The sequence below is a fragment of the Carettochelys insculpta genome, chromosome 26 (assembly GCF_033958435.1).
Source record: "Carettochelys insculpta isolate YL-2023 chromosome 26, ASM3395843v1, whole genome shotgun sequence".
In the NCBI taxonomy this organism is placed as follows: domain Eukaryota; kingdom Metazoa; phylum Chordata; order Testudines; family Carettochelyidae; genus Carettochelys; species Carettochelys insculpta.
This window is the reverse complement of record NC_134162.1, coordinates 6606283-6632177: the sequence shown is the minus strand read 5'-3', so window position 1 is coordinate 6632177 and position 25895 is coordinate 6606283. Positions and strand designations below refer to the sequence as shown.

General features: G+C 43.1%; 2 protein-coding genes across 2 annotated transcripts in view; both read left to right on the top strand.

Moving 5' to 3' along the window:
• Positions 1-2431: 2431 nt before the first annotated feature.
• SNRPC (small nuclear ribonucleoprotein polypeptide C) lies at positions 2432-13525 on the top strand. The gene is made up of 6 exons (XM_074977802.1): positions 2432-2536; positions 3910-3952; positions 5270-5378; positions 7287-7376; positions 8208-8312; positions 11316-13525. The coding sequence occupies exons 1-6, from the start codon at positions 2529-2531 to the stop codon at positions 11438-11440; spliced, it is 480 nt and encodes a 159-aa protein (XP_074833903.1). The 5' UTR covers positions 2432-2528; the 3' UTR covers positions 11441-13525.
• A 3142-nt stretch (positions 13526-16667) lies between these two features.
• Positions 16668-25895, top strand: part of BLTP3A (bridge-like lipid transfer protein family member 3A) — a 50622-nt gene continuing 41394 nt past the window's right edge. Inside the window, exon 1 of the mRNA XM_074977418.1 lies at positions 16668-16778. Within this exon, the coding sequence (XP_074833519.1) occupies positions 16735-16778 (44 nt within the window). The 5' untranslated portion in view covers positions 16668-16734. The remainder of the gene's footprint in view (positions 16779-25895) is intronic.

Below are 25895 nucleotides of genomic sequence, written 5' to 3'. Positions count from 1 at the left end.
AGGACCTTTAATTTGAAAATCGCTTCTCTCCCTTATCTGTATTATATATTGTAAAAGCACAGAAAGGGCCATACAGTAGAATCTCATGATTCACAAACTTAGTGTTTGCAAATTCAATTATTACAAGTGGCCGCTTGCCCAGGGCGCCAGGCAGGAGCACCGTCCGCCACCTCTTCCTCCGGGGCCCAGGCAGGAGTGCTGGCATCCCCCATTTCACCATGGTTCCGGACAGAAGTGCTGGCAGCCGCTGCTTGCTCAGGGCTGCGGCCAGGAGTGCCAGCAGCCACCGCTTTCCCTGGGCCCTCAAGCACCCCCTGTATTTGCAAAAAATCAACATTCATGAGAGTTCTAAACATGGAACCCTTGTGAATTTTGAGACTCTACTGTATTTCACAGAGTGAGAAATTTCATCGGTCCATGTCATGCTTTCCAGGGCCTTAACTATTTTGTCTTTTAAATGAGACAAAACTGATGTCCTGTTGGCTTGCTGTCATTAATCCCCCAGGAAGGTTCATTACCTAATAAATAAAACGGTTAGTCTTTGAGGTGCTTCAGGACAGCTTGCTTTCTTTAGAGAGACAGAAGGAAATTAACTTTGTGTTTATAGACTTTGCACCTAAATTGGACTCTTTACATCAGTCAGCATTGTACATAATACTACATCAGCGTGGGGTGTGTGTGGACATGTGTAGAGCACTGGTTCATAGTCAGGGATACATGCACCTCTATGGGTACAACGAGGTTTTGCAGGAGATACATTATCTCATCTTGACATTTGAGTAGTTTTACAGCAGGCTTCATGAAAAGGATGAGAAAAGTCAGTACGATCTAACATTTCACACGGTGACTTGTTTATACTGCTCTATCTACTAAACGCTGAAATGCAAGGTCAATATTTACATTCCGATTGATTTATTTTATAATTAAACAGCAAAAGGTGAAGTCAGCAACTTTTCGGTGATTGTGTGCTATGACACTATTGTATTTTTATGTCTGACTTTGTAAGCACGTATGTTTAAGTTAGGTGTCACTTCGGGATATGCAAGACTCATCAGGCTCCTCAGAGCACTGTGGTGATCTGGAAAGGTTGGAAGCCACTGATCTAGGGCAGGAACTGCCCCATAGTACATTTCACTGTGTGAGGGTGGTGAACTGTGGCATTACAGACTGGATTACAGTAGAAACAGGAGGACATAAGGGATATGTTCTTTCAGTTATGGTATTTCATGTTCTAACAGTGTATCTGACTACAAAAGTAAATCAAGACCATATCAGAGAAATGGAAGAGACTTTGAGAGGTCCAGTCCCTTGCACTCACAGCAGGACCTATCACTCCCTTGAGCAGTTTTTTTTTTAACCTATCTTGCCTCAGGCCCTTGAAAGGGCCCCTCAATGACTGATGTTACATTAGAAGATAATGTGTTAACCACTGAGCTATTCCCCGCACCCCCAAAACTACAAGCCTAAGTGAGATGTGAACTCACTACTCTTTGTTTACAAGCACAGTACTATAACCACTGAGCTATAAAGCAGCCTTCATTATGCAGCAATTTGAACCTGCACAGGGAAACCCTATTACATTTCAAATTCACCACTTTTGCCACTCAACCCTCACAGCTGTCCACTTATCAAAGCTGCCTGAGGCCAAGTAGGAGACCTGAGAAGAGTCATCATAGAAGAAGCAGGATGGGGCAAGCAAAAGGAGGGAGATTTTTGATGGGATAGTATTGGGACAGTACAGGGAGGAAGTGGGAGTGTAGAGGGGATAACATGGGGGTAGTAAAGGCGGGGGGCAGTAAAGGGGTTAGCATGGGGGAAGTAGAGGCAAGGGCAGTATAATGAATAATATGGAACAGTAGATGCAGAGGACAGTACAGAGCCTATAGAAAGCATAGGGGCAGCAGATGCAGGGGGCAGTATAGAGGGGATGGCATGGGGGAATTAGAGGCAAGGCACAGAACAGAGGAGGTGCTGCACAGAGGTGAGGCCCTATAGAAGGGATAACGGAGAAGTCAGGGGGTCGTACAGAGGGCCATCGCATGGGGGGCACTATAGAGGGAGTAGCATGGAGGAAGTAGAGGCAGAGAACAGTAGAGTGGGTAATATGTGTCAGTGAGAGCAGTAGAGAGGAGTTGTATGGGGCAGTAGAGGCGGCGGCAGCAGCAAAGGGGTAATCGGGGAAGTGTATACACGCTGCAAACTATCTTCTCTCCCCCTCCCGCTCTCGGAGGGGCATTTTCTGAAAAAAAAAAAAAAAAAAAAGCGAATCGCTGAGAGATGTATGGTTTGACCCTCGCGAGGCACCATGGGAGTCCGGGCCGTTTAAAAAAAAAAAACTACAACTCCCGGCCTGCAATGCGCCCCTGCTCTGCGGCGAAGGAGGGGGACAAGCGGCGCCGCGTTACGCCACTGGTTTTGCGACAGGTGCTGTGCGAGTTTCAAGCCCAAGCGCTCTGGAGGCGGGAAGAAGAGAAGTCACGTTTTGATTGTCTCACTTCCGGCTGAAGGCGCCTGGGGCTCGGAGCAACATGCCCAAGTCAGTGAGTCGGGACTGTAGGCCCTGTGGGGCGAAGCCGGCTTTCCCCCCCCTCCTGTAGCCCCCCGCCCCCCCCCCCCCCCCGCAACCCTCCGGTGTTCAGAGCCTGCTGCTGCCCAGGCTCGAAGGGTTGGAGGCGGGGGCCTCTTGGGGGAGTGGTGATATGCTTTCAAGACCGGGAGGCCAGAGGAGTGGCTGTGGAGAGGGGGCCTGGGCTTCTTAGTCGGGTGGGATTGGATTGGTGGGGGTAGTGAGGGAGGGGTGATGGCTGAGGGGGAGGGGAAGGGCGGTCTGTGGGCTGTGCCCGGGTTGCGGGGTGGGTGGGGGAATGTGTAAAGCAAATACAGTTCTAAGCCCAGGCGGGAAAAGGGTGGCTGGACCTCATTGTAATTGTAGATGGTCATAGAGCCCTTCCAGAGTCACAGTCCGTTTTGGTCAATTTCACGGTCCTAGGACTTTTCAAGGGCTTAGTTGAATTATTTCATCTTTATAAATGGAAAAGTTGAGGTTGTTATAATTGTAGAGGTCCTAACTGCAAAAAAAAAGTGGGGTGGGAGGTTGAAATGTTATTGTTGGGGGGGGGGGGGTTGTGTTATTATTATCTCTGTTGATACCTCTGTGTTCCTGCTGGTCAGTGTTCCCTTTAACTTTTTCTGTCCATGGGCAAATGTGTTTTGTTATGTGTAGCAAGGTGGATGTGGATATGCACCACCAGTAGAAACACAGGCTCCTGCCTGTGGGTGCATTGCTAAGCAGCTGGGTGGCACTTGAGTTTCTCCTGAGTGGCTGCCCAGGTGCTCATCTTTCAGGGCACACTGTGGCTGGGCTGCCTTCAGAACTGTGTGCTCAGACGACAGACTCCACACTATGGCTGCTTGGTTCCAAAAGAAGGGTGGTAACACCGTGACCTCCTAGGCTCTAAGTAATTTTGTGATCCCCTCTGCAACCTCCCTTTGGACTGGAATCCCCAATTTGAGAAATGCTGGTTTGCCCCATGAAATCTGTATAGTATAGAGAAAAGCATACGTGAGACTAGATTTCATGGTCCCTGACACATTTTTCATGATGTGAATTTGGCAGGACCCTAAGCACAGAGATATGCTCATGCAGATTTTCTGATAAAATTGGATCCATAATGAACTTTTTAGATTTAAGAAACAGAAAAATATTGAGAGAATAAAACAATATGTGTATAAAACTAAAAAAAAAAAAAAAAAAATTCTTCCTGTCAGAGTAAATTACTATTGATTGACTTCTAAAATTCCATGTTTGGAACTGCAAATGTTTATTTGTAATCCAGTATAGCTCTTATATATTGAACATAAATAATAATTTCTCCACCTTTTAACACAAAGTTTTTTTCTTTTCTCCAGATTTTATTGTGACTATTGTGACACATACCTCACTCATGACTCTGTGAGTATGAAGTTCTTTGCGTTCACATCTTTTGGGTAGTCAGCTGAAGATGAGATGAATTTTTTTCTTTGAAAAAGTAGTATTGGCTACATTTTTTTTTATATATATAACACACACACACACACAAACATACTCTTTAGGGTTAATATAGCTGAGAGATTTTTCTTTAAATGTAACGTCGTTTGGAAATAGGCACTGTTATCCTTGAAACTGAGTGATATAAATTTAGCAGATTTGATTATTTAAAAGGAAGAATATCTACGTAAAGGGGAGGTGGGCAGTACCAGCATAATATACTGTGACAACATTGTAAGGGGAGAATTTACACTGCCAAATGCCTGTTAACATGGATTCATCAGGAACAAAGCAGAACAAAAAACAAAGCAAAAAAATTGAACATTTCTTATTCCCTCTCAGAAACTATTAAGAGAGTTACTGTAAATTCTATTTTGAAACTGGTTGCGAAGTCAAACATCTTGCCTTCAATTAAAACTAAGATGCCAGTATTTAAAATACTTCTATATCCAAATGGAAATGCTCTCAAAATATTAAGTTTTATGCCAGGTGAGTAGTTTTATACAAGCTGTACATCTTGTATGATGTTATATGGGTCCTTATAGATTTGGTAGTGTCATGCAAGTTAATATCTCAAGTCTCGGAGAGAGAGCCATATTAGTCTGTATTTGCAGCCGGCCTTCTACAAGACATTCAGATGTCTCTTACACAAGGAAACAGCTGAATCAAAACTGTACAATCAGGCCTCAGTAAGGATAAATTGTTTAAGACTCTACAGAGGCAACTTTCCATCATTGAATGTTCACATTCCCCCATCAGCTTCATTGAATGGCCACAAACATCCTAGCAAATCACCATAATTTACACTGCCATAGTAAAGTCTTTTTTAAACCCAGTAATTTTCTTACCTATATACCTGCCTTTGTATTTCCACTTGAGTTCATTTGATGGCATGGGTTTTACCACAACAGCTTATGCCCAAATAAATTCATTAGTCTGAAGGTCTTAAAGGACTCCTTGTTCTTCTTAATATCAGAAATTGGTGCCACAATGAGCATACTGGGGACAACTACATAGTTCATATCATAGGAAACAAACTTTAAAATTTAAATGTGTAGAGATCTGCAGCTTTTAAACATTAATATTGGATGGTATCTTACTCTATGCCACTCAACCTATGTATGTGTTTCTTTGCTGCAAGTGTGTGTGTATGTGGGAGCGGGGGGTCCTACATAAACCTGAAGGAGATCTTTGGCTCACTTGTATTCATTGCATGGACCACACCATCTCTTCATTTTGCAGCCATCTGTGAGAAAGACGCACTGCAGTGGTCGGAAACACAAAGAGAATGTGAAAGATTACTATCAGAAATGGATGGAAGAACAAGCTCAGAGCCTGATTGATAAAACAAGTAAGAAAAATCACTCCTTGATCTAGATCATTTAATTTAAAAGTTTCTCTCCTACCTTTGTCCTGCTGCATTGGATAGAAGTAAATTATAATGGTGACAGTCTGACTAACAAAGTAAATAAATGGCAATGAATTTTGTTCCATAGCTACTCTGTGGAGAGAATTTACCTTAAAATAAATGGGGTTTCATGGGAAGGTGGCTGCATTGGCAGGCCTTTTGTTTAAGGGTCATGTTTAGCTCGGGTTTTTAAGTAAAACTCTCCATCTACTCCACTGGAGATGTCTTTTGAAAGCTAATGGCATACTATCCTAAATTAGCATGTCCCAACTACTTATTCTGAAACAGCTTCCTGTATCAGCAACTTCTAACAATTCTGCCACAGTTGTAAAGGACATCATTTGGGCCCCCTCCTATTGCAAGAGACCCAAGACACTGTTGCTGTCGCTAAACTTCCTCTTCGTTCTCTCTAGGGCTTGGCCCTGCCACCAACTTATGTCAGTATAACTACATATGTCGGTAGTGTTGAAAATATACAACCCTTAGTGAACTAGTTGCACCAACCTAATCCTGATGTAGATAGTGCTATGTTGACTCAAGGGTTTCTCCCATCAACATAGCTGTTGCCTATAGATAAAGTGTATTGGCAGAAAGAGCTCTCCTATTAACATAGGTAGCATTTACACTAAGCAGCGTGGTAATGCAGCTGTGTTGCTTCAGAACTGTAAGTGTACACAACCTCTACAGTAAAAGGGATTTTCTTGTGGTTTGGTTGTTGCCTTTCTCAGGGTTTAATCCTGCAAGTTGCCTTTCACCCACTTTAATAGGAGCTAACAGTCTTGAGCATTTTATGTAATTAGTGGTTATCTTTCAGTCTCAAAGATGAGAATGGATACTCCTGTGTTTTGTCCCATTCAATGTAACTGGAAAAGTTACTTGGGTAGCTGTCTAATCTTGGCCTTGTTTATTATTGGATGCAGTGAGTTCCGTGGGATTACTTATACAAAGGGTTTTAAAAAGCATTTTTTAATAGTTTTAAAATTTGTCGTCATTGATTGCTGAATGTCCATTTTGTTCTTGTGTTCGCTCTCAAAATACAAGTGTTAAATTTCACTTCTAAAAACCACTAATATTGGCTACCTGTTATGTTCCCCTCATTTGTCTCCTCTCTACACAATCTCGATCTCATCAGTCTTCTCTCGTATGAAGTTTTTTTTGCTTTTCATTGCCTATTTCTGAATAATTTCTTTCAGCCATATCCATTCTGAGATAATAGCACTAGAAAGGAATACAATATTCCAAGGGCTGTTTATAGTTGATTGTATAAGGCATGATACTGTCAATATTTTCTGTTTCATTCTTTGTCTGTTGTAGCCCTTTGTCCAATACTGTAGGTTCACATTGGCAGGGGTGTTATCGGTAGTGACACCATTGTCTCTTCCATGAGCATTTGTAGTTAATTTAGAATCCAACAGCGTGAACAAGTAGTAAATGTTTTCTTTCCTTTAATTACTTCCTGTGCTGACAAATGCCATTTCATATGTGGTCTCACTTCTCTTTCAATTGACTATGGGAAGCACCTCACAGTCTCCGCTAGTTTTCACTAACTTGCTAATCGATAGTCAGAAATGTTGACACCTCATTGTATGTCTTTTGCCTTTCTAAAAGCATGGATAGTGAACAATGAGTACCTTCACCTCAATAGAAGCAGTATTGAGGCAGGGACATGTTGTATGGTGCAGCCACCACCGCAGCTTGTAAGATGCTCTGACAGTGTGTGATGTCAGGGAGATGTAAATGATATTTTGGGAGAGTGCACGTGGGGGGTACCAACTCTATATATTTTGTAAGAACGGTATAGTAATCCTATAGACCAAATTAATCATCATCTCCTGTTACTTCCTAATATAGCGGCTGCATTTCAACAAGGCAAAATCCCACCAACTCCGTTTTCTGCTCCACCTCCTGGAGGAGCCATGATCCCCCCTCCTCCTAATCTCCGTGAGTATGAAGGTTGAGTTCTTGAGCTCTGAGTAGCATGCCAGCAGTTTACCTGTTGGCTGGCTACTGCACGCTTTTTTCTTCACGAGAACTTTGCTGGAAGTGTCCTCTGATGTAAAATATTAGAAAGTTATCTGTGCACTCAAAACATGGCCTGAGTGGCTAATGAAAATGTAAAGTAGCTCTTGTGAGTGCTGTAGTAGCTTTGAATAATCTTGAGGGTTGTCCTTTTTAGCATTTTGATTTTAATACTTTGCATCGTGGTGTAAAATAACTGTTCGTTCATCTGCTTGCCAGCTTTTTTACTGCATCTCTAATGAAGACACATATCATTCACAGAGTCTTGAAGTAGAACAGAAACTGTTTAAAACTCTCTGCATTCCAGTCAGGAAATGGATAAGACCTTGGGCTAATTAGGAACAGAGAAGATCGTGGTGATGTTTATTAGATATGTAGAAGCAGGGGATAAATTTATATCTTGGCTGCTGAAAAGTGAACTAAAATTGAAAGGGGATATTTGTACACTATCAGAAGAGAACCTATAAGATCCAAATTGAAGATCTTTAGCAGTTGACACGTGTTTTTTAACTTGGATTTCACATAACTTTCACATCTGCTAGCATGACACACGCACATTTAGATAAAAAGCAGTCAAGTAGTACTTTAAAGACTAGCAAAATAGTTTATTAGGTGAGCTTTCGTGGGACAGACCCACTTCTTCAGACCATGGACAGACCAGAACAGACTCAATATTTAAGACACAGAGAACCAAAAACAGTAAGCAAGGAGGACATTTAGATGTGTGTTATGAGTTTGTGTGTGTTCTTTCAGCCGGTCCTCCACGACCAGGTATGATGCCAGCTCCACATATGGGTGGACCTCCAATGATGCCAATGATGGGGCCACCTCCTCCAGGAATGATGCCAGTGGGTCCTGGTAAGTCTCAGCCTTCAGAAACCCCGAATTTCAAGTGTATTTTTTTAAGTACTCTGAGACTAGCTTCACTGGATGATTGAGAAATGTTTCTAGTTATTTAATTTCTTGTTTGACAGTAAATTGAATGTCTGTAAATGAGTCAATGGAAAATATCCTCTCTAAGCAATTGAAGTACCTGTATGTTAAATCAATTCATACACACGAGATTGTGGCCGCTTTGCTTCAGGCTGAAGTCTAATCAGCACTTGTATGCTAAGCAGTTGAGCTAGGTCAGTAGTTGGATGGGCAAATGGCCCAAGTGTTCAGGTTCTGGCAGTTTTTCAGTATGTGATGGTTTGTGCTCTAAGTCTGTACTGATTGGCTGGTCTCTGAGGCTATTTTTACACTACAGTGATTTGTTGACGAAAGTTACTGTCAGAAGATACTTTCCAACAAAACTTCTGTCAACAGATGGCGGCCAAATTGCCAAGTGGATTGCAAGAGTGATCTTCTCTGTCAGCAGAGAGCAAGCTGGACTGCTCAGCCGCGCTCTCGACAGAATGGCCAGCCGGAAGCACAGCAGACAGGGCTGCCCAGTGTCCCAGCAGCCCTCTCTGTTGACAAAAGACTCCCCAGAATATCCAGACTGCCCTTGTGTTGACAGAGGTGTTCTGCCTCTGGCGGGGGGCAGACTACTGTCAACAAAAGTGCTGCATTTTGTTGATAGAACACCTTGGGAATATGGATGCTCTGCAGGGTTTTGACAACAAAAAGCCAGTTTTGTTGACAAAGCTCTCCAGTGTAGACACAGCCTGTGTGTGTTAGAGAATGCTGTCTTTTAGATATGTGGCAGATGTGATGCCCTTTAGCTTTTGGTTATGAAAGGAACATGGTATTAGTGACATGAGTAGCTGATGATCTTCATGTTGAGGTCAAATTTTTGGCTGATAATTTCATCATCTTCCTAATTTTCACGGCCGTAAAAATTGGATACAGTTTGCTAGCTTCCCCATATCCTTTTTGCTGCAGACCTTTAAAATATTTTAAATAGTATTGTTATAAAGCTGTCAAAACTATTAAAATTAATTGTCGAGTTAAAAAACACCTTGTAAAAAAGAATGGTGATTCAATAATAGTAGAGGACCAATTTAAATTTCGTATATTTTAGATGGTTTTTCTATTTTCAGATGCATTGATTTCAGTTAGAACACATGTAAAATGTAAAAGATTTGCGCTGTAAAAAATAAACAAGTAATGCTATTTACTATTTAAATCATGAATGTGCATACAAATGTTGAGCATATCTCCTTTTTAAATAACTTGCAATGCTGACTACAACAGTGCCATCTGAAGGCCTGTTTTGTGACATACCAAGTAGCTGGCAGTATTGCCTTCTGTGCATATAAACAAATAAGTTTGTCTCAGCAACTTTGTTAAACAAGGACTGAGTGGACTTGTAGGCTTTAAAGTTCTACATTGTTTCATCTTTGACTGCAGTTAATATAAAAAAAATCTATTTGTAACGTGCACTCTTGTGATAGAGATGACACTGCAATATGGATTTTTGTTTAATGGACCTCATACTATACCTTTTTTTGCTATGTAATGTAAATTGAGCACTGTACACTTTATAGTCTCCAGTTGAAAACCACATATTAGAAAGGTAGAGAAACATCCAAAATATTTAAATAACAAATGGAAATTGATATTCTATAACTGCTTAGGTGTGCTAACTAAAATTACTTGTTTTTTTACTTGAGAATGTTTAATTGCTTGAATTAACTGTGATTGACAACCCTAATTTAGTGAATTTAACGTAGTAAACTTGTGTATTGTCAAATTATATGCACTACTCAGTAGTGTCTGCAGTGGCATAAATATGTTAGCAATACATGGAGAATGCAGTATATATGTGGTTATTTATAGAATACAGGTTGAAACACTCTCATCTGGCATGATTTTAGTTAGCAGGATAACTGAAACTTATCATGGGCGTGGCCAAGTTACACATGGTCCCATAAAGTTCGTTTCCAGCCGCCAGTCTTGGCTGTCAGTATTCTGTGCCGTTATGTAGCTCTAATTAACCTGTAAATGTCTTACAACAGCCCAGTACACAGTGGAAGTGCTGGTAATGTGCTAGACAATATTGATCTCACATGGTCAGACGTATTCTGTCATCCAGCACCAGTCAGGTCCTGAGGGTACTGAATGAGAGAGGTTCAACCTGTAATTTGAAATCTTTTGGGGGTGTCTTAAAAGAAAACAATCCCATAAATACCAAGTGTTTTACAGGAATTATTAAAGAAATAGGCAGGGAAAAATTAAGAGGGTGGACCATATTGGTGCAGGAAGGCTTGCTCTCATATAGTATGTCGGGATTCATTGACTATTCCTTGGAACCTGCTCTAGAAATAACACTACACAACAGCAGTGATGCAGCATCCTTTGGGGTGCTCATGTCAGTAGTAGAGAAGCAGCTCCCATTAACTGCTCCACAAGGGGCGTCAAGAGTGGACTTGAGATCTCAAAAGTAGCAGGCTGCTACACAGCGTCCTTATGAGAGGTCTAGATGGCAATTCATGTTGAATCAATCGTTCAAGTGTTCTCAGAAGATGGGATATTTGGTAATGATTCAAGCTTCTCTTGCTAATAATGCTGTCCTCCAAAGAGGTGAGAAATAAGTTACTTGGCCATTCTGTCAGCGGATCTCAAAGCCCTTCTCTTAAACATTTTTGATGGCCTTTCCATGAGTTAATTAAGTTCTCCTCTGTAGGTGGATAAACTCTTCTATGTCATAATAAGAAACATTAACCCAGAGTCCTGGCTCTTAATCCAATAATCATGAGAGAGAGCATTAGGAAAACTTACTCCCTGTATCCAGCAGACTGGTAGATTTTGTCTTTCTGAATTTATAAAATAGAAATTTCCCAGTGGAGTGAGCTCTTTCCCAGCCTCTTTCAAACTGTTATGATTGATGCCTAAGCCACCTATTTTGATGCTTTCTGTTTCTCTGCCATGTTGCAGCTCCAGGGATGAGGCCGCCAATGGGAGGACACATGCCAATGATGCCAGGCCCTCCAATGATGAGACCTCCCTCCCGGCCTATGATGGTGCCAACGAGGCCAGGAATGACCCGTCCAGAAAGATAAAGATGGAAATGGAGTCACTTTGTCCTTCGTTTCTGTTCTTCTTCACCAGAACATCATGGTGCTGCATCTCCAGGATTTTATATCAAAAGGGTGTGATAAGAAGACCTGCTGCCCCTTCAAATTGCAGCGGGTCTGTAATAGAGTGCACTGGCCTGATGCATTGTAATTGTAATTTTTTTCCCCATTTGCTTTTGAAATATAACAATAAAATGTAGATGGTGATTTAGATGCAAAGCGTTTGATGTGCTTTCCTCTATCTGTTTTGTAGTCTTGAGCAGAATGAGGCACCTGAGAAACAGATTGCCCCGGTACCCTCCTTTTATCTGTGGCCTCTTGCTACCTTGGTCCTTTCATCCTGTGGATTACCATTGCAACATCCATCTACCCTCTTCTGTTAGACTTTTTTTTTTTCCCCCATTTGATATATTGTGACGTGCTCCCTGTGAAACACTTTTTTTTTTTAATAACACTACAAATGAACGTATTTTTAATAAATATACCATATCTGAAAGGACTGCAGTGGTATCTGCAACATTCAGTAAAACCCTGTGCTGTGGGCCCTTCTTGTGAGGGAAAACCTGTAGCAATTGGTTGCTGTACCCCCAGGAATACAATGCTCTGATGTTGGGTTATTTATTTTATTAAAGCAACTTTCATGTGTGTCCCTCCTCTTACCTGTGCTATACCATTTGTGTGAATAGGTTGTTTAAATTCCCAGAGCTGTCAAACCAGCAACTTTTGTCACAGCTAGTTTCACGTTATCAAATAAAAAAAGGTTGTGTTGCCTCAGCCTCAGGGCCCCTTATCTGTAGTGATGTGGTCTTGCTTTTGGAAGTGTCGTGCTTTATTGAAATAGCACATCGGCATTACACTAAGGCAATTTCCCGCCACATACAAGCAGAGTATAATCATCAATGGAAGGTTACTTCTGTGTTCAGAGTCTGCAGAGTTGTATTTGCTGTGTCTAAGATGGTGATTGAGTGAGTTTTTAACGTTCTAGAAAAAGTATATGGACAGCCATGTGCTCTCTATTTTTTTCCATTGATGTGTAAGATAAATTTTGTGAAGTGGAACAAGATGTGCAGTTTTGCACCAATGGTAGAAACAAGCACTGCTGTCTGTGAACACTGCAGATAAGTTGGATGGCACCTGAATCTCTCCTGGGTGGCTGTCCAAGAGATCAGCTTACAGAGAACACAGTCAGCCAAGCTGCTTATCTGAGCTTTGTTTGTGTGTGGTTGGTTATTTGTTTGTTTGTAGTGTGGGTTGGTTTGCTTGTTATACAAGAGGCAGGGCAGTGTCACTGTGGGATGCTATGGTAAATCAGGTAGAGAGAAGCTCAGTAGCTTATCCCTACTGACTGTGCTGTATAGTTGAGAAAAAGATCCAGGCTTTAAACGTACTTGTTGCAAGAATAGGGTTAAAACCTTGAAATTTTGAGAATCAAAGCTATCTGAAAATCACACTTGCGATGTTTTGAGAAACACAAGCCTCTTACCCAGAATTTACTAAAGAAGTACATGCAGGGCTTGTAGGTTTCAAGTACTCTTGGTGTTCATTTGTGAATCATTCTATATCGCCTTTTTATCCTGAAGGATCTATCTCAGACCAAGTATGCAGCTGGTTCTTAAGTTTAAGGCCAGAAGGCACTATTGGTTTATAGTGTGGCATGTACATCACAGGCTGTTGCCTGGCACCCGTTTTTGAGTCCAATAACTTGTTCTTTATTTGGCGAAAGCAGACTTTTCCAAAAGAGGTCCCATTTTGATTTGATGACGCCAAGAAATGGAGAATCATGGTAGGTTGCTTTTTGATTCACGGCCATTGCTGTTTTAAAAAAACACAATTTTGCCGAACTGCTTATTTGAATTTGTCTGGCTTTGTCTTCCAGGATAGTTTTTGTGTCTTTCTCCGTGACTAAAAATTCCTCTGGTGTCTCTTTTCTCTCCATGTAGTACTTAAAGGTTCTGATCAACTCACCTTTCAATCTTTTTGAAAAGTTACCTGGACGTAGGTGTTTGTTTCTTGCTGTAAGACACTTTCTCTAGCCCTCAAATAAAACTTCTGGCTCTCTTCTGCACTGTGTCCCATTTTTCAGCAACAGATGTTGGAGGCAGTATTCCAGTACTGGTTTCAGTAGTGTGTGCAAAAAAGCAAAATTGCTTACTTGTATTCTATATTCCCTCGTGAATACATCTGAAGATGACTTTCTTCTTTTGCATAGCATTGCGCTGGGGTGTGTGTGTGCTGAGTTAGTTCTGCCCTGTGATCCCCTAATTTGTTTTCAGAGTCACTGCTTTCCAGAATAATGCTACCACATTTTGTAGTGTGGCCTGCATTCTTTGTTGCTAGCTGTGTTGCTTTACATCTGGCCATAATTATTACATTTTGTCAAATGGGCTCTGCTTAGGAAATGATCCCAGATTGCTCTGTCGGCTGTCCTGTCCTCGTTATTATTTACCACTAGGGCAGTCTTTGTTACCAGTAGTGGTGTTATATTTACCTCCAGATGGTTAATGAAAATGTTCATTGCAGTCACAGGTAGTACAATTGCTAAGGAACCCCACAGGAAACAATCATGTAGTGGTTTCTCATTGACTACATATTGAAATCCGTTATTTAGGCGGTTTGGATTGAATTTAACGTATGCTTTATTGACATTATATAGTGCTAACTATTGTAGGACATGGTGCAGTACTAAGTCAACTGCTTTATAAAAGTCTTATCACACCTATGCAATTACCTTTTGTCAGCCAAACTTGTAATCTTTCAACAAACCTGTCTTCATTCTTTGACCAGGCCTATTTCCCATAAAGACACCTTTATTGGCATTAATTATATTCCTGTTCTTGAATTCTTTATTAAACGAATCCTGTATTAGATTTTCCATTTCTTAGCCTATCATAGATCTCAGCAAACGTCCATGACCATCTTTATTGTCACACAGTGGAAGGGGAGCAGGAGGTATCTGTTAAGAACTAAAGGAAAATATTCTTACAAAAAATATCAGAAGATTTTTGTCTTTGTACAGCAAAGCCTTGTTTTTTAAAGGCTTGTAGGAAAGAGACAGAGTAAACTGCATGGCACTCTGTGTGTGTGCACCTGTCTTTTAAAAGAAAGGGTGGCTTGAATATTTGCCCAGTTATCTAAGCTTGCAAAAGGTTGAGTGTGTCCAACCAGTTTTCTCCAAAAAAACCTTTTTGTTTTGATAGTGTATAGACGAGCATGGCTTCCTCTCTGTTGCTCTCCAACATAAATCTGTCATCTCTAATAGATTTTTGTGGTAATATTCAGACTTTTCTCCTCTTAAGCTTAAGCCTTCTCCAAGTGTGTACTCAGTAAACAGGAAGGGTGTTGTCAAAGTAGAACAAGGGTGTCTTGTCAAAGGTTGTTAAGGGTGAGTGCAATGTGGGATAAAATACTTGGGTTGTAAACTGAAGAGCAATAGTCATTCGCATGTTTTTGGCAACATTTCACTGAACAAATTAAGACTAAGACACAGACACACACACACACACAGAGAGCGCATCACATTGGCTTCTGGTATTTACAATTCATCTGCTTGTAGTTGTGTGGGTGCATGGAACTGCAACAGAAAACTAATCAATTTTCACTGTCCAATTTTAGTGAAATACAAAAGCATCAAGAAATTAAACAGATTTGTGCCCCCATCCCCATTTCAAACTGGTCTGACACCAGTAACAGGCGAAGTACTTTTATTAAATACTAATTTTTTTTTTCAACTTGTCCCATGTCTGTTTTCTGATATCTGCTTGCCTGGAAATGAGCCTAAGTAGAGAAGAACTGTGATACTAAGCCTAAGATCTTTATGCCGATAAGAATCGGAGATTGGTCCAAGTGATAAACGCTGTACTAGAGGCTAAGGCAGGTACTAGGAAACAACTGAAATAGGACATTTCTTTATACCATAACAGCTGTGGGGATGCGCTCTTTGTTTCTGGAGGTAAATGTTGCTCTCATAATGTTCATGTTCTAAACCTGTCATAGTGTGGAATCAGAAACTATACAAGCTGTTTTGTTGTGACCTTATGAAGGATGCTCCTGGTACAAGAGTTTGAAGCCTCCGGTAAAAACAACTGCTGTTGCTTGCTCTTTAGTGAAACTTAGGACTGTGTGGTGTGAAAAATAACTGGCTAGAGCGTAAAGGAGAAGGCCAGCTGTTCAGCTATAACTGGAACTTATAGCTGCAGAAGTGATGACTTTTCACCCCAGGAAAAAAAGCCCACTGCCAAAGCAGCACATGCACCCCTCACACTCGGTTTTTGGTTTATTAGGGGAGCTGTCGTGGGACAGACCCCCTTCTTCAGACCATAGCCATACCAGAACAGTCTGGCAATGGTCTGAAGAAGTGGGTATGTCCCACAGAATCTCAACTAATAAATTGTTTTTGCTAGGCTTTAGAGTGCTACTTGCCTGCTTTTTTTTGTTCTGATAGTATATAGACTAGCAGTGCCCCCTCTCTCTTACTGTTTTTGGTTTGTTTATCTAACTCTTTATATTAGCAACAGCTGTAATATACATAGTTGAGGAGGGAATGGATCACCTTCCTCAGTTACATTGCTCTCAGAGCTGAACTTCTTCCTAGGGGCTGGTTTTCATCTGCCCTGGCCTTACTGTATGCCGTTGGCCTTGTTGCAAAGTATTGCATTTCCCCCCTTGAAGGCTGGAAGGGGGAATAATGCTTTACCTTTCATACTTTAGGCAAGGCACTGTTCAGAGGAGTGAACGAGACTAAAGGATTAAGGGTATGCTCAAGTGCTCCAAAGCCCCAGCAGCGAGGGATACTGACCTTGGGTTGCAGGAGTGGCAGCAGGCATGTGATGGTGGCTGTAGAATGGGTTGAACTTCACCCCCAATGCGCTTGAGGTGGCCCTGAGCAGTGGGAGGGGGTGTCTGTTCCCCCCAACATCTGGGCCCACGGCGCGGGTCGGGGGTGTGGCCATGTGGAACGACCGCAGTTGTATACTGCGTGCGGGAGCGGGGGTGTCCTTATGGGTACCACTGGCGGGAGGCGATGCTCCACGGTCACGGGGGGAAAAGGCAACCCCTGCGCCCGCTCGGAGCGGCAGAGGGCGCTGCTGCTTGGCTCTGCACTCCCCACCCCTCTCGTTGGTAGGCGGTACCCAGAGGCGGCGCTCAGCCGAGAGCCGCGGTGCGAGCCGGGATGCTGGGGGAGCCGGGGGGTGCTGTCAGGGAGATGGCGGGAGGCGGCGGCGGCTCCGCGGGAGGCAACGGCTGAGGGGCTGGTCCCTTTCCCCGCGCCCGGACCCGTGATGGCCGGCATCATCAAGAAGCAGATCCTGAAACACCTGTCCAGGTGGGACCCCGACCTCCGCTGTGCCCCCCGGTCCTGTCCTGCCGCCGCGGGGACCTGCCGTGACTGCTCCGCAGCCCTGCCCCCCGCCCCGCAGCGCACAGCGGGGACCTGCCCCCGGGCGTCTGCCTTGCCCCTCGCCCTGCCGCGTAGAGCAGAGACCTGCCCCCCAGGTTCCTGCCGTCCGTCCTGTCCCCCGCCCCGCAGCGCAGAGCAGGGACCTGCTCCCCCCGCCCGCAGTCCTGCTCCCCGGGTTCTTGCTCTTTGCCCTGTCCCCTGCTCTGCCTCGCAGTGCACAGTGGGGACCTGCCCATCCGGGTTTCTGACTTGTCCCCCGCCCCACAGCACACAACTGGGACCCGTCCCCTGGGTTTCTGCCCTGCCTCCCACCATGCACAGCAGAGCCCTTCTCCCTGCCACGCAGTGCACAATGGGGACCTGCCACCCCAATCCTGCCCCCCACCCCACCAATGCACAGTGGAGGACCTCCCCACAATCCTGCCCCCTGTCTGTACCACGGTGACCTGCCCCTAGTCCTGGTCCTCTGACTTTGCCCTCATTTGACCTCTCCCTCAAGGACCTTTTGACCTACACCCCACCCTGCTCCTTAGCCTCTTGGCCTCTAGCTAATCCTTCCTTTCCTCCCATGCCCGGAAGTTAGGGGTCAGCTGCCCTCTAGCTGAGGTCATAAAGCCACTGGCTCCCAATAGATTCTCGTCAGTTGAGAGGGGACACTACTCTGTTCTCTCCTTTTCCAACCCCCGTCTCTCCCACACACATATTCCACTCAGCCTCCCAACATGACCAGACCTGGGACTGATACCTCTTCCTTCTGAGTCTTTGCCTTTCATCTTACCATTCTGTCTTCTCTTCTCCCCCCCACGTTGTACGTGTATGTGACTCCTTGTGGCGCAGGGTTGGTTGGCAGGTTAGAAATGGTTTAGTGGGAGTGAATGGAAAATGAATGAGTTTCTCCTGGCATCATGGCTGCCCTCTGAGAAGGTGAAATGGAACGAATGATAGATGCTCCTCTGTTCTGCTTTACAGTGATGGCCTCCCTTTTGTTGGTTCAGTCCTTTCATTTGGGCTAAAGTAAAGCACGGTGGCCAACCTCTGAGGAGATGTTAATTTGGTTTTTCCTCACTGCTTTTGGATTTGCTAACACTAATGTGTGAATGGGGAATGTGGGGAAGCTTTTTAAATAAGAAGTATAAATAAAAGAAACTGATAGTAAATATGTGGCCAAGGAATGAATGGAAAGAATGGTGGAGTTGGTTGGGTCAATGAATACGGGGAGAGGGAAGCAGAGTATTGCGGGCAACACACAGTCTTGGGAAAGAGACAAAGCACGGAGTAACTGGTGAGGTTTTATATTAATGTCTCTAGTAATATATGAAACTTTCATTAAGAAGAGGAAATACCTATTGGTTAATGCACAAGACTTCCATTCCTGGCTTTCTCACCGACCTGCTCACTTCTCTGCTTCATACCTCAATTTCCCTATTCCTAAAAGTGGAAGAATGATACTGACTTCCTTCAAAAATCCTGCTTTGTGATCTAGGCTGAAAAGAACTGAGAGCTAGTTATTACTGTGTGACCTTTGGGAAGCCCCTTCACTTCTAAAATTATGCCGGCAAATATCTCAAAGGGCTGATGTGAGGCATGGGAACCTGGTATGATGTGAATGAAGGCAAAATATTACGTGGTACATTTCATGGTAAGCTCTTACAAGTGTAAACACAGACAAGTATTTATCCTCATTTTGCATGGGGGGGAAAGAGAAGCAAAGACCACGTAATGTCAGTGGCAGAGCTAAGAAGGGACATCATGGTAACAAATGGCACAGAGTTTGTACTCTTAAATAGGTAGGTATACTGAAGTTGGCAGACTTGGTATAGTTTTAGACTAACGGTAAAATCTCAGCACTTCTTGGACCTCTGCACATGATAAAAGAAGAGAGCAGTCTGTAAAGTAAATGCTTAAGGATGTGTTGTGAATTGCTGGTTGCTCTCCACTCCAAGAATGTAACACAGCCTGCTTCTCAAGTTCCTTAATTTAAATGATTTTCCGTTAGTCCTGACTGCACACAAGTTCCAAGCATCCCTCCTTCCCTTACTCCAGACTAGTGTGCTATCTATGTGCATTATGGATTCAGGGGGTGCTGACACATTTATATTAGGCGGCGGGGGAAATGTGTGAGAGTATACTGGAACAGTTAGTCATGGAGATGCCAATAAAAGTGATACTTTTTTTCTATCTTTCTATCTCCCATGATTAAATGACACATTATACGTAATACTGTCATTTGCTTTATGTTCAAAACCTTTCCTCACAGACATTTGTGGGCTCATTAATCTTTTGGTTCATTCTTGCCTCTTGGCCTCCTTACCATGCATCTCAAAACCCTTTCTTAGGAACCTGTTTACTTGTGTTCTGCTGTACTCCTCCTAACTGAGTTATTACTCAGTCTTCAGCTTTGCCTTTTTTACCTATTTGTTACAAAGTCTGGACTATGGCCGAATGGTTTAAGCAGTGAACTTGAAATCAGAAGGATTTCTGGTTTCTGCTGCTAGTATGTATTGTTACTGGCTTGTGGTAATGTTTTGGGCTAGTCAGGCAGGCTCCCATCCTTTCTACTCTTTGCTTCATGGGGGCTTGCAGGACTGGAGCTTGAGTCACTATCTATGAAATGTGATTTCCTACTTTACACAGGGTTTAAGGGACTTGATGGATAGCTTACACTAAAGAATTTTGCAGACAGAACTCGGGTTTTGTAGACAACACTTGCACTGTGTCTACACACAAAATGTTTTTTGTTGACAGAAACTGACGAAAAAGCAGCGTAGATGCTCCAAGGGGCCCTTTTGTCAGCACAGCAGATCAAAAGATCGATCGCTTTTGTGCATAGACGCGATCTGTCGACAGAATTTTTTTGGAACATCTCATCCGACAGTAACTTCTTTAGATGGATGCTTCTAGTGTAGATGTAGTAGCTAATGTGTTTTGAGCCTTCACAAATTTAAAGAGGCTGTAGAAAAGCAACATCGTTATTAAAATCCGTATTTTTAATATTGCTGCTACAGTTGTTTTCCCACCTAACTCTTTATTCATGTGGATCTCTCTAAGTGTGTTTGAGAGAAGTTTTGCTATTGAGTCATTAATCTCTCTTAACTTTCTGGTTTCAGTTTTAATTTGAACTAATGCCTTGTTCCTTTTGCGGCCTCCTCCATGAGGGAGAGGGAGAGGGACCATGTTTGCGTCTGTTGTCTCTGTGTGTCAGAATTTATAAAGAAGGAAAAAGTGAGACTGCAAGGTCAGAGAAATCAAAGGGAGAGTCATACAAAATCAAATTGCTCAGTACCTGTTGTTCAGAAAAAATGAAACATGCACTTTCAACTGAATAGTGATTATCACTTTGCAAAGGTGACTTTAGAAGTGAATGATGGGGCAGTGACCTCACAATACATGTTAAAATTTTACTTATGTTGCCATTTTTTGATGCCTTATGTTCTATTGCTGAAGAATCATGAGTGCATTGTTCACCATCCCCGCTATTTATCCTTTGGATCTATTTTTAGCTTGCAGAAGTTAAATAATTTTGTTGGTTTCACTATGTAGGTCTCCTGCATTGACCCAGGGCTGCTAGGGTTAAGTTGCAAACACTGGGAGAATGTTTACCTTGGAATCAAAGATCCTAGAGTATGATCTTTCTTGAGCAGAGATTTTTTGTATTAGTGCAATGCCCAGGACTGAATATCTGTTTGGGCTCCAGTCATGTATTGCAGGGATCAACAACTTTCATGAGGCGGAGTACAGAAATTTGACTGACTTAGAACAGCTCAGTTAATAAATAAATTAAGACGTAGACCTTTACCAAATAGGTGGAGGTTGGTAGCATTATCTGGTCTCTTGTTAATTAGAGGTGGCATGGCTTTGAGCCAGCTCCCACGGCTCACGTCAGTGAAAATTGGCTGCATGCGACTCTTGGAACCTGGGCTGTAGGTTGCTGAGTCCTGCTGCATGTGCTTCTTAGGTGCACACGCATAATGAAAACATATCTGATTGAGTAATTTATAATAATTATTACTGGAAACACATCTTGAGTTTAGCCTTTATAAAACCTTCATTATGGCCTATGCCGTGTTTTGAATCTGAAGAGTGATCTCTTCTGCATTTCATTCAGCTTGGACAATGAAATCTGATATATCTCATTTGAATGCACTGCTAATGCATAGCATTCATGTAACAGAAGTAAGTGCTCATTGCTTTGCAAAGATAGCTCAATATTAACTGTTTGACAAGTGGGGAAACTGAGGCACGGGGCAGAAAAGAGATCTGTTAAGATTGTGCTCTCAGGGTGTTGTTTGGGTTCACTACACTGAAGGGGCCAAGTCCTCAGATTACTATTTTCTTGAATTTCATGGTGAAAATTTCTATCCACTTATAAGGCAGGTCTGCACTGTAAGTGCTACATCAGTGCAGCTGCATTGATGTAGATACACCGCTGCTGTCCATCAGGTGAAGACACTTGATGCATTCCCATTACTACACCTCCAAGAGGCAGAAATTATAGTGGGAGAAAACATTCCTGCTGGTGTGACACCAGTGTGGATGGTGCTTAGGTAAGTTGTGTTGCTTGTGGGTTTCTTTTTCTGTACCTGTGAGCAACATAAACTGGCTTAATTAGTGGAGTATACCTGTCCTTAGCTTGAACAAAGGCTTCCTAAAGATGCATTTTTATTACACACTTAGAAACCATACATGAGTTTATAGGATGGTGAGTGATCTCTGCCCAACAGATAGGGGTCCCTGGGCCAAAGAATTCTTGCCATAATAGTATGAGTGTGTGTGGTGCAAAATGGGAGTGTAGTCACAGTTTGGGGTAGGTTTTATGTGGTATCCTACAGAGGCAAAGAGTGAGGCTGGCAAGCTTTACATGTTGCAAGTCAGGAGGGGCAGTGTGAAGGAAGACAGTGGAGGGAAATAAGGGGATTCCGAAAGGAGCGGAGTCCTTTCGAAAAAGACCTCCGTGTAGCCATGCCGAACCGCGCGCTTTCGAAAATGGTGCTTTCGAAGTGCCGCAGCCGGAAGCGTCCTAATGCTGATGAAGCGCTGAATATTCAGTTCAGCGCTTCATTAGTAATCTTCGAAATGGCCATTTGCATGGCCATTTTGAAGTTTTGGCCAAGTGTGGCCACAGCCTTGGAGTCAGGAATGGGCAAAGGGAGGTGTCAGCAGAGAAGTTGGGGGCATGTGTTGGGTACAGAGTGGCGTAGGTAGGAGGAGAGGAGCTCTGGCATAGATTATCCAGGAGTTAGTGAGAAACTTGAGTTGTCTGTGGAAGGTTGACTGTGCTGAGAAGTAGGAAAATTGGCACCATCCATTAGCTTTTCCTTGCAGTTTATGTGACAATGGAACGGTACTACTAACTGCATCATCAAGTAGCCTAGGTTGCTGGCTTTAGTGCATACAGATGTGGGTGACAGGAACACGCGATTACTTTGTGCTGTCAGATTTTTTTTTTCCCCGACCTCACCATACTTGTTAACAGACATGGATTGACTCTGACTAGGACCCTTCTCTCCAGATCTCATAGAAAGTGCCGAGGCAGAGTTCTTGGATGGTCAGGGACATTTTTACCTCCCACCCTGCCTGCCACCTCTCATATGGTTATTTGGCTCATATAATCCCAGTCATTTAATTGTAATGCTGGTGTGGGTCTTGGTTTGGAGGATTTTTAAAGGGCTGTGCCTTCTGCTGAAAGGAAAGTGTGTGACATAGGGTGAAAATTAGAGCACAGAGGGGAATGTGCCGATCCGATAACAGGGAGAAATAAATGTACTCAAGGATTACATCTACATGAGAGGGGTTTTCCAGTAAAACTGGGCTTTTTTTGGAAAAAACCCTATAGAGAGTCGACGTGGAAAACTCTACATCAGCTGGCAGCATTATTTTTCTCTGTGTTCAGGTATAATGCCTTTCTGGACAGTTTTCTGCCACCAAAAAAGCCATGTAGATGCATGCTTCAGGGGCCCTCTGTCAACAGACAGGGCTTCTGATTCACTGGGCAGTCTTGTTTGCAGAGCTTGCGGTTGGCCTTTGTGTTGAGAGAGGGCTCGGCAGTCTGACTGCTCTGTTGACAGAGCGGGTTGCTCTTTCGATTCACACTTATGGGTGGACACAGTCTGTCAACAGAAGTTTTGCTGGGAAATCCCTTCTGATGGTCAATTCTTTTGACAGATGTTTCTCATGCAGTCATAGCCTTAGAGTCCCGAGTGGTGTGTTTTATTGGAATTTCTAACCCATGCTCAGCTTGTGTTCAGACTTATTCCTGCAACGTTTTTCCTTCCCTGAATTTGAAGTTTCCTGGATGCAAGGGACCTCTTTAGAGAATACAGTAAAATTGCAGAGTCATGAACACTTCTGAAATGGAGGTTGTTAGTAACTATGATGTGTTTGTAATTGAACCAAATGCTACTCTTCTGAAACGATACAACTGAACATTAATTTAATACAGCTTTGATACTTTCCTGAACAGAATACAAATGCCACTGTTAGCCATCTTAACTTAAATGAATGAAGCAAGCACAAAAAGTTTCTTTACCTTGTTAAAATTTTTTAAACATTCCCTTCATTTTTTCAGTAGTTTACATTTGACTCAGTACTGTAGTGTGTTGGCCCTTTTTTTTTTGGTGTCTGCTGCTACCTGATTGCGTACTCCAAATAAAGTGTGTGGTTGATGATCCGTTGGTAACTCTGGGTTTTGTAATTCTGAGGTATACTGCACAACCAGTATGGTAGAGGTTGAAGCCGAATTGTTGTCATTGGTGACTGGTGGGTGTTTGCAATCAGATAAGACCCCTGTGTCAATTACAGCAATACCTTTGTGGAAAAGCAAAATCAGGAACATTTAACATATATTTTTCTTCTTTAATGCCATTTAGCAACTGGAATTAAGGAGAAATCAGCTTCAAGTGACCAGTAAGCATTTCACAGACCCTTTTGGAAGATGAATTGATGGGATCGGGGGATGAACTGAGGAATGTATCCTCCTGACCCCATGAGGTGGATGAGTGTTATTACTCCGATTTCCTCACACAAGCAGTCAACCTGAAGTGGCAGTCAAAACAAAAAGCAGTCAAGTAGCACTTTAAAGACTAGCAAAATAGTTTATTAGGTGAGCTTTTGGGGACATGTTTATGTTAGCGCTGGTTACACAACCGTGATGGCTTGCTGTCCAGTCAGGTTCTCTGACCACCCTTATTCTTCAATAATACACATCAGGATGTTCAATTAGAGTCTGAGAAAATGACGTTAATGTTTGACTGGTTAACCAGTAAGCCTCACTCTAAATGGATGAGAATTACTGGTTACAGTTAACTAATAGGAGCAGGAACAGCCCTGTCCTCTCCCCCAGTGCCTGCTGCAAGTAGGGGACTGTTCCAGTCCACAGGGGCTGCTGTGGGCAGAGGAGATGCTCCAGCCCAGCTTCAGCAGCCCTGTCTCTGGCTGGGAGCTGGTCCATCCTGACTGCTGGGGCCGGGGGGGGGATAGGGGGAGGGGGGGAGAGAGAGAGCGTGCGTGCGTGCATGCGTGCGTGCGTGCGTGCGTGCGGTGTGGCCCAGCCGAGCGGGAGCAGTTCCCTCTCCTTGAGTCCCCCCATTTAATTGGTTACCCAGTTAAATATAATGTTTAACATTAACTGGTTAACCAATTAAGTGGGATTTTACATCCCTAGTCTGAGAGTTAATGTTTGGCCTTGCAGATGTCCAGTATCCATCTGTCCTTCATCCCCACATGTTACATATGGAATACTACAGAGTAACTGAGCAAGGAAGTCAACATCTCGCTCTATGGTGTATCATTCAGGAACCAAGAAGGCAGTGGCATCAGAAAGACCCCTTTGTCTGAGGAGGTTCATCGTTCTCCAGTCTAGAAAGCACTAGAGGGGACAGAGCAATGTTTAAGTCAGGAAGTTAGGAAAGCGGGATGTAGTCTCCATTCAGGAATTACTGTGGGAGTTTCTTTGACCTGTGGTAGGCAGGAGGTTAGAGTAGATGATTTAAATGTTTCCTGCTTGTCTTATGATCTCTGAATCATATGTGAAGTGGGGAAAATACTATTGCTTGTATGTACTTCCTATTTTCATCAGTTCCCTGGCTAAATGCTTGACTCTGGAAATTACCCTCTGCACTCCTGAATTCCCTAGAAGGCTTACTAACATACGTAGTTCTTAACTTCTTGTCTTCCTCTGTTATGACCTGTTGCTGTTGGCTTGAAGCAGCTGCTACGTCCCACCCTCTTGTTGCTGCCTTTCGGTCATGGTGGAAGTGACTACTGCATTTGTAGCTGAGAGAGTGCTTTGAGCTCCTTCAGGCTAAGAGGTGCAATACAAACAATGCAGGTGAACAGCAATAGATGAAGAGCAAGCAGAACTTCTGCTGCAAAGTGGGTATTGTACAGCCTCTCACCTCTACAAATTGCTTGAAACCAATCCACAATGGTGGATCCATAGTAGTGATCTCAAGTCCTTACCTTTGTGTCATTACCAGGTGGTGATCTGTGTGAAATGAACTCAGGAGGCCTGGTCCACTTATAAGTGTATGGGTACCCATGTGTCCAAATTGATCACTGTTGAGCTTTTTGATACTCCCACCAGAGAGGCTAATGACTGAATTGACCATAGAGACTGAACTCCTTTTGCGTTCCCAGAAGTGGCTCATCTCAACTCAAAGCTGAGGCCCAAAAGTGGCCAGTGTAGGAAAGCCTGTCTCATTTAAACACACTGTGGAATGAGAGGCCTTCAGTCTCCAGAGTATTCAGTTTAGCAGCTTTCCCTAGCACTAAATATACCAAGTAAAATGTCTTCTGCTACCGTAGCTCAGAAGAGTGACTGCCTTGTGCTGTGAGCCTGAACTTGTCATGGCCACAATAACAGTTTGTCACCTCAGGCTTCTGGAGAAAACTTTAACTGTAATGGATTAAATGCCACATGGGGCTTTAAATATCTCACTTGGCTTGCATCACAGATTCATCCTAAGTTCTTAGATCACTACACTTCAAGATAAGGCTGCACCCACAAGAAAAGCAGTCTCAGTTTCAGCACTTTTTGTATCCTTC

What these genes read in the sequence shown, in the direction of transcription:
- SNRPC (XM_074977802.1), top strand. An exon ending in GAGCCTGATTGATAAAACAA is followed by an intron (nt 5,379 to 7,286) that starts GTAAGAAAAATC and finishes TTCCTAATATAG; the next exon opens with CGGCTGCATTTCAACAAGGC. An exon ending in AATGATGCCAGTGGGTCCTG is followed by an intron (nt 8,313 to 11,315) that starts GTAAGTCTCAGC and finishes GCCATGTTGCAG; the next exon opens with CTCCAGGGATGAGGCCGCCA.